The sequence below is a fragment of the Nannobrachium achirus genome (assembly GCF_963921795.1).
Source record: "Nannobrachium achirus genome assembly, chromosome: 18".
NCBI lineage: Eukaryota > Metazoa > Chordata > Actinopteri > Myctophiformes > Myctophidae > Nannobrachium > Nannobrachium achirus.
In genome coordinates this window covers 29,315,273-29,324,264 of record NC_137825.1, presented here as the reverse complement: position 1 = coordinate 29,324,264, position 8,992 = coordinate 29,315,273, and the positions used below count along the sequence as shown (strand labels likewise).

The window sequence follows — 8,992 nt, the reverse complement described above, 5'->3', positions numbered from 1 at the left end:
AATTAAAAGAAAAATATACTTTCATCCAACTTTATTGTAGGCCTATATGAGCTCTCTTTTAGGGGCGCATCTATCAAAAATGAAATGGTCCTGTATTTCATTTGGGAAATTATGCATTATACAGGCAGACAGATGGAGCCTACACACGTACTGTAATTTCTAATCTCTGATCGATCGCTGAGCGGAACCTAATGGCTTTTGGTGAACAATCCGACACGTCCCGGCTTTGACGTCTCAATATGTGGTGACCCGTGTTTCAACCCGTGTATCTGCACGTGAACACTTTCCGACGGTTACGGACGGACTTGTCTTGTATTAATATATAGTAACCTGCTTTCTGAAACAAGTCTCGGTTCGCAGCATTTGGTTGCCATGGGTCAGGGTGGGGAGAGCAGGGCAGTGAAAATAGTTCCGTCTCAATAAGTGTCTGGTTGGTATAGGATTAGACAAATGCCAACCACTTCGACTGGGGGGGGAAAAAAGGCAGAAGATAAAAATAACAAACATGTTGGAGCAGACATGAGCTTTCTATGTTCTGCCTTAACCTACATGGCCCCTAATGATAACAGCCGTGGTTGAGAAACCATCCATCAAAAGCCAAGCCGGTCTGAGGCGCTCTCTGCTGGCCTAGAAGACGCGTTACATCGTCACGCACAACACTGGACTGCATGGCGACAAGTTGGGCTGCAAAGGAGGTCTCAATAAACTAATAAATATAGGACTCATGTCAATCCGTTCATCAAAACGTCCCGAGTGACACCTGACTGGTGCATTTATTATTAAATTAGAAGGCCTATACAATCACCACATAATTATACATAGTCTATTCTTGTGACATGTTTATAAGCACCGTAAAATAATACATCAATATTTAGCTATATTTACACAAATTTGTAATGTGGAAATAATGTGGAATAGCTCTATAAAATACATTAAAAAACGCAGGTTAGGGTTAGGCTAGAAGTTCAGCATTATCTTATAGCCCCTATACAGCTGCTGTGTAGGGCGGCTTGAAATCAATAGGCTATATCCATATATATAGCATATTATTTGCCCGGGCCTATACTTTCCAAAGGTTCATATCAGAAAGTAAAGTAAAATAAATACAAATGTATAGGCTACATTTATTGTATTATTTATGTAGCCTAGCTATGATGTTATGTAGCCTATAGGCCCAAGCGTTGAGCGTGACAGTGCAATGTCTGAGCAGAGAGTCCTGCTTTGAGATGCAGCTGTGGTAGTAGTCTATCGTCTACTGACCTAGCGATGATCCCGGACCATGAATTATGCATGAGATCCGGGTACAGATTACCCCTATCAATATGCAATACTCATTACGCTGGTTAAATTGCCACTTAATAGTTATGAATATGTGAAAATGTCTGGACCTTATATAGCCCAGCATTTGGTTTTACTTTGAAAGCGAAATGAGTTGTCAGGGTGTTTCAAAAATAATTGCAAAAGTCTCGTTGCACCAACTTGCAGGTGAAGAGTCGAAATGGCTTTAGTTTTTCACTCTAATATACAATTCGCCTTTTATTGGTTACTGATAGATAGACTATAATAGCTCTAAGTCTGTGATGTATTTATTAAAACAACTGAAGCAGCTCTCCAGCCCTAAGTTGTCCGATAGTTCACCTCTGCCCGCTCTGTGACTCGATAGATCATGAATCACTGCATGGAGGACCTCGCTCAAGTTCGTTTCATGGCAGCTCCATATAAAAGCTCTTCATTGGACTAAAGGTCCAGTAGTGTTGTTTTTTTTTTTCTTTCTCTCATCAATATAACATATTTCGGAAATAGAACCCCGTTGAATTTTAGGATCATAATGCTAGAAATGTTCACATTTCTTAAAGATAAACATAACCTGCAAATGTATTTTAGTTTATGGCTAGTTTTATACTTTTCATTAAAAAAAATCTAAAATATTAAAATGTTTGTTGTGCTTCGGATCAAATTTGAAGAGAGTGTTCCACAATCATAACTGACTAACCTACCCACGGTCACGGAACTAAAACGCATATTAACTGTATTGGCCCTAATTTTAAAAAGGAAAAAAAATAAAAGATTGTATACTTTTTAGATGCAGTTGTAATTGCAACGCGCTGTTGGCTATTTTTGTTGAAACAACAAGTCCACTTTCCCATATATGATGTGGACATTATTGGAGCACCCTAACTGGACACTACTCCAGGCCACCCTTTCGAATCCCATCGATGCAGTTAAGCCGTCACTTTCATTCAAGGTTGTGAATTATATAGTACATTGTCTACTCCCCAAAACCATAAAACCAACTTTATGGACCTCACGTGACTTTTCAGAGTCTGTAAGTAATATAGGCCTATACAATCTTTGGTAAGGGGGATTTTTACGAAGTTGGTGTACCTGTAAAGACCAATTTTGGATTTTATCAACACATTATTCTGACAGGCTAATACACGTCTTGCGCCAGAGGTCACGAGAGGTAAGTTTGAAATGCTACATCTTACTATTTTACCATGCGTGTAGATAGGCTGTGTGTGTGTGTGTTAAAAGTGGCCTAAAAGTAATCATTCAATAATTTGGCCCACTCTTCAGTTCAACAACTGACAAACGGATTTTTTTTAAAGGCTAGTAAGTCATTAACACATCTGTAACACATGCGGCACGCGAACGTATAGCCTAAAGTTGTTGCCACGTATAGTCCCCGTGGTGGGTGGACGTTGTTTCTATACTGCCCGACCGACACAAGTTAACTATTTGGGCAACTTTGTTTTAATATATAGGTAATTGATAATATAATATTGGAACACGTTGAAAGCAATTGAGAGAAACTTTATTTCAAGCGCTATGAGTTCACTTACAAATACAAAAAGCTTATTGGCGAAAATGCTTACATCACTGTTGCCTATATATCCACATAATAACCTTTTGCACTAAAAATGTATCACATTGACAGGTTGAATACATTTACATTGCTCATAATTAGTTCTAAACAATAGATGCACAAAATGTTCTATAGCTACACATTGGCTTGTTTATGAAAATCATGATCTGGCCACAAGATAGATAACCACCAAAAGAGCATTGAAACTTACACTAAAGCGCTTTGAATGGCCCCATCATACATTAGGTTTACATTCAATGAAGAGCAGCATATGGTTTGGAAACGTTTAAACTGTACACTGAATTTTTTTTACTCCTGTTAGACCGTCAAGAAGTTACACAATAAACAGCTCAAGTGAATCATGGCAACCTTCAAGAGAGCAAAAAAGCATATGGACATCAATACCCCAATAATATTTACACATCTCTTATTATTTTTCAAATGACAACTAAGCTAGTCATAGTACAACAGTCAACTAAAATAGTGTTTTTAAGACCACAGAATACTTCTTTGTCTATCACAATAATAACATGCTGAAAGGTGCTGCGCTTTCAATAGCTTTACAGTACTCATGGATGTCCCCCCCACCCCCCCCCCCCCACCCCAACAACGCCATCATCTCTGGGCAAGTTATTCAAAACTCAATTGTGGAAGGCGCTCCCTCCAGTCACAAGGCTCATGCTTTTCAGTTTATTGTCCTTCTTCCACTTCATGCGTCGGTTCTGGAACCAGATCTTAATTTGTCGCTCGGAAAGGCATAAGGTGTGGGCTATCTCGATCCGCCGCCGTCTTGTAAGGTACCTATTAAAATGGAACTCTTTCTCCAGTTCTAGCGTTTGGTAGCGGGTGTATGCGGTTCGGGCCCTTTTCCCATCAGGTCCAGTCATATCTAAATTTTACATAAAAAAGCCAAACATTAGCACAACGGCCATCACTTAGAACAACACATGGGGAATTGCTGTGATTTTTTTTGGGGGGGGGAGGCTGCACAAGGATGTTGGCTAGATTGGCAAAGTGGTCAGCGTCCAATGTGCTTATAGAGAAACATGCATCCCAATATATTCGCACTCATATTCAATTGTTTACTGACCTTTTGTACCTATAAGTAAACCCACAGACAACATGATCCCTGTCGATTATAATACAAAATTCCATCAAACATGTTTCACAAATTCACCGTTATGTCTAAATTGTATTCTACATGAAAGGTAAACTCTAACTGACCTGTGTAGCCTCATCAAAATCCCTATCACACAAAGACTATACAAACATCATCCTCGCTGACCTAGGCTTACTCATGCAACACTTGACAGATTTATGACACTTCGCCAATCGACAGCATGACCCTCTAAAACACAATAGTGTAATTATAGCTACCGTGGCTTATGTGCAGTTTCCTCATCCAGGGGAATATCTGTGGCGTTTGGCAATCATTCGATGTTGGAGTCGAGGAGGTGGCGTTGTTGGCTTCCTGGTGCTGCTGCGCTCGGGGTGCCGTGCCGGAGCCGCTGGTGTGTGCACCGTCCTCGGTCTCGGAGGCGACGGTGGTATCCTCTATCTCCGTGAAATGAGCGCTGTTGCTTTTGTTGAGGTTGTTGCCGGCCGAGGTCGTGCTCCGGTCAGACGGAGGAGAGGGGCTTTTTAGGTCCAGGGACTCGCGGTTGGCCGTGGCGCACGGCACGGAATCTGGAGACGAGAGCGAGCAGTTGGGTTGTCTGTAGCGGGCGTCCGGCCCGAAACCGCGGGCATCGTCTCCCACAGCCCCGAAGTGGCTGCTAGTGTTGGTGCGGTTTACGGTTAGGTCCATGCCATTGTAGTTGTAGCCGAAAGACCCGGAGTGCATGGTGCCAGGGTCTCTGAACGAACCGTTCACGGCGCCGTTAGTCCCATAATTTAGTAACTGATAGTCGGAGCCATTTGGATAGCGCCCTGAGAACGAGTTTACAAAGTAAGAGCTCATTTGCTTGGTTTTAAAGCCTCGATTTGTAGATCTTTGTCGCTATAATCCTGTGCTTGCACGATTTATGATGCAATCATGAATTATAGCAATGAAGCCCTACTGTACTTTGCCAGGTATGCGGCCAAATATGGGAGAGCGTTCAGGAATCACGTGCCTTTGTTGACCAGTCGTAAATTCTCACTGATGACTTCAAGAGGTAATTCATGCTCTATGGTTACAAATGATGACGAAATGATGGTCGTTAGACCCCAGTCAATGGTGCCTCCCCATTGCGCGCTGTGGTCCGTATGGGTAGAGAGCGCCATCTTTTGGTGAAATGGGGTATCGTCTCAGGGGGACGGTATCGGGCCCTATAACCATTTATCATTTATGTAACGTAGTGATTATATAGGCCACAAAAGGCTCAGGTAACTCATATAGAGACTTTCAAACCAAACTGGCAACTATAGAGACTTGCAAACTATAAACTGTTGCCAACTGTAGAGACTTATAAAAGTAAATTAGCTAGTATATTAACAGTATATTAGCTAGATTTATGAAATTGGAATCATATTTATCGTAATAAGAACAAACTCCAGATTTCAGAAAAGAAGGAACTTGAAAAGTGCTTTGTAATTTTAGGCTTTAATAATATTGATGATATTCCAATACTAATAATTAATTACAGTCCTAATCATAATATAATAATAGCCTACTAATAATGGTCATAATAATCATAATGGTTATAATAATGTGAGAACAGTGATAATGGTAATAATTATTATAATATTTATAATAATATAGGAATAATATGAATAAAGCACATAAAGCTGCATTTTGTTGTGTATACAATTACACGCCAATAACCACCAGAGTTCCAGTATATTTACACAAAGGCTTTTATTTCTATGTACAATTACCTAAACAAAAATATTGCACATGAAATCCAGATGTGCATTAGACACAGGTGAACAGCAATAAATAACATGGGATTTGTCATCTGTACAAAACTTGAAACGGGTTTTATGGCACAGCTGTAAACAACATAAGCCTACAGTATAGAACAACTAGCCTACGCCACACAATGTATACAGGCCAAAGCCTAGGGTAGGTGGATGGAGGGGAGGGGAGGGGGAGGGGGGGGGGGGGGGGGAGAAACACAGGAGGCCTACGATAATGAGGTATAACAACATTGTCAGAAACTAAAACACCAAAAAAGTATTTACATTTGGCAAATTGGCACATTTGCATATAGTCCCCCTAAACGCACTATAGCACGAGAACAAACAGAAGAGCACCAGATTTGAACATAATACATACATTAGCGTGCAGATATTCAAATGAAATCTTCTACTCTACAAGCCTACAACATGTTTCTCCACTGAGTATACGCAATTATCTACAAAGAAATTATACATGATCTTCACATTTCTGAACGTGTATACAACAAAGCGCGCCGGCTGTTCATTTAACTGCGAGAGTGCAGTGGAAAAAGGTAGACATATCATTGGCCTTCATTGACTCAGTATAGAAAGGCCTATATAGAAATAATCAATGTATAGGCATTCATTTGTAACGGCCAGAGAGAGTGTATATGCAACCAAATGGACCCACACGGGCCCATTTCCTTATACATTGGTAGACCTTTGTGGGTCCATTTTCACACAGTCTAAAGAGTTGAATCAACAGTCGGGCATTTTGCTGTGATAGGCTATAATACTTTGAGTGCACACATGAAAGAGTCTTTTTCAGTTGGTCTTTTTCTCTGTCTCCTCTTCTTCCTCGGATGGTTTTGAAGGATTGAGGAGTTTGTTTTCCTTCTTCCACTTCATCCTCCGGTTCTGGAACCAAATCTTTATCTGCCTTTCAGTTAAGCATAAAGCGTGGGAGATCTCGATCCGCCGGCGTCGGGTCAGATACCGATTGAAGTGGAACTCCTTCTCCAGCTCCAGGGTCTGGTAGCGGGTGTAGGTCTGTCGGCCCCTTCGCCCCGTGCTGCCAAAGGTTCCTGCATGGGGGGAAAGGCGAGAAAAGCGTTAATAGGCTTATCATTAAAACAGTGGTTCTCAAAGTGGGGTCCGGGGACCCCAAGGGGTCATTGGGGGAGTTCCAGGGGGTCCCCAGCTAAATTAGATATTGTAGCATCATAATCTGTTTAACCATATCTATACATTGGCTATTTCAAAATAGCCAATCTATAAGCTCACAAGCTTCACATCGCCATGCATGAGCTTGTAGATCTGCTATTTTAAAATCTTGTTTGAAAAAAATGTGGAATATTTTTTAAACATTTTACAACGCACATGTACAAACACACACACCCCCACACACACAATATTTTCAGATGGGCCAATTATAATATTAATTTGGGGGTCCTTTACATGAAAATGTTTGAGAACCACTGCGTTAACTGTCAAAGCGATATAGGCCTATTCTTAACATTGTCTGAAAAATATATGTATCATTATTGCATTAACAAAATATGAATTTAAGAATTAACAACCATAGGCATATATTGTGTATTTCTATTTGCCGATTTCAAAGGTCCAATATGACTTTGTCTTAGGTCGAGGCCCATGGGTTGCGTGTCTAATGGTGATATTATAGCCAAAGTCCCGGGGCATGGAACGATACTATTCTTGGTGAGATGGCCTCATCAGTGTAGCCATTAATAATCTTAAACGCCACAAACGGTTCACGTCAAGACTATAATCGCTTCTTTTGTTATGTTTTATTGCTTTTGTGATGCTAAATAAAGTTGTTTAAATGTCATGGCGAGGTATAGGCTATACGCTTTTTTGTTGTCATGCGATGATGCGAGGCAACGCAGCTGAGGATACGGGGAGGATACTGTACTCTAAAGACAGCATGACATACAGTATAGCTTATACGCTACGATACACCCACACGGAAACACAAGAAACACTAGCTTCACTCACCGGCAGCACAAGCGTTCATCCTCTGCATCCAGGGATAAATCAGAGACGAGGACTTGTCGTCAATACTGCTGCTCATGTTTACATTGTGCTCCGGGCAGTCCGACTTGCGCTGCTGGTCCTGAGTTACGAACAGCGGCTGCTCCTCTCGACTGGCGGCGAACGCGCAGGATCCCTCACTGTCCTTGTAAAAAGTCCCGACCGCGTTGTAGTCGCAGGGCGCGCTGCCGTTGGCTCGGCCGTAGATCGCGGCGGCGGCGGCGGCGCTCGTCTGTTGGTAATATGACGCCGGGTAAACCTTCTCCTGCATGTTGGCCGCTCCATATGTGGCCGCATTGGAATAGTGTCTTAAAGGGTCAGTATATCCCGAGGAATACAGCGGTATCTGACCCAGGAGAGAGTCCTGTCCTCCCGGTAGAGACACGGGAAAAGTTGAGTTAACAAAATAGGAACTCATTGGATGGACAACTGGTATACTCCGGAGGAATATGATTTGTTGTCTTTTATAGTCCAAGTGGTTTTGCCATTACTTTATCGGAGATTTGGTTTTTGCTGAAGGGGGTTGCGAGGTACCACTGAATACAGAGGGGAACTGTACCATCTGATCAGCGTCTGGCCAATCACTGGCGTCTGTGGTTGCACTATTGCACCCATGGGGGGCTCTTGTTGCGTGCAGGGGTCCCCAGTGAATCGAAATGAAGCGCAAGAGCTTGTCGGGCTTTCAACACACAATGAGATGCCCGGATTCATACAAAATGACCACGCTGCTTATGAAAATATCATATGAAATCACACATCATTTCGTTCAGTGTATAGGCCTACCGCACAACACAATAAGACTGGATGAAGTAGCCAATCCCCCCCCCCCCATCGCAAGCAAGTGCGCGCACACACACACACACACACACACACACACACACACACACACACACACACACACACACACACACACACACACACACACACACACACACACACACACACATTTTTGTTATCCACAACTGCAAAAAAAAAGAAGAAAATAAATAATCGCATCGCAAAACACTTTTGCGCATGCAGTGTTTCCTTTTACGCACAAATTACGCACGGCCAACTGTCACGCTCTCTCGCTCTCTGACTCTCTGTCTCTCTATGAAGTCACTGTCTCTCGCTCTCTCTCTTTTGCTCTCTCGTTCTTGTGTATGAAATGTGTGTCTTCATGATTTCCGTTTTGTCAAAGCAAGTCCAATAACTCTATAGTTCTGACTATAC

General features: G+C 42.0%; 2 protein-coding genes across 2 annotated transcripts; both read right to left on the bottom strand.

The window, feature by feature from the left end:
* Positions 1-3,507: 3,507 nt before the first annotated feature.
* Positions 3,508-4,870, bottom strand: hoxb5b (homeobox B5b; the record flags this gene model as incomplete). The annotated part of the gene is made up of 2 exons (XM_080746918.1): positions 4,244-4,870; positions 3,508-3,755 (listed from the first exon to the last, which is right to left on the bottom strand). The coding sequence occupies exons 1-2, from the start codon at positions 4,824-4,826 to the stop codon at positions 3,508-3,510; spliced, it is 831 nt and encodes a 276-aa protein (XP_080603044.1). The 5' UTR covers positions 4,827-4,870.
* Positions 4,871-6,553: 1,683 nt separating this feature from the next.
* hoxb6b (homeobox B6b) lies at positions 6,554-8,198 on the bottom strand (the record flags this gene model as incomplete). The annotated part of the gene is made up of 2 exons (XM_080747338.1): positions 6,554-6,813; positions 7,745-8,198. The coding sequence occupies 2 exons, from the start codon at positions 8,196-8,198 to the stop codon at positions 6,554-6,556; spliced, it is 714 nt and encodes a 237-aa protein (XP_080603464.1).
* Between the last annotated feature and the right edge of the window lie 794 nt (positions 8,199-8,992).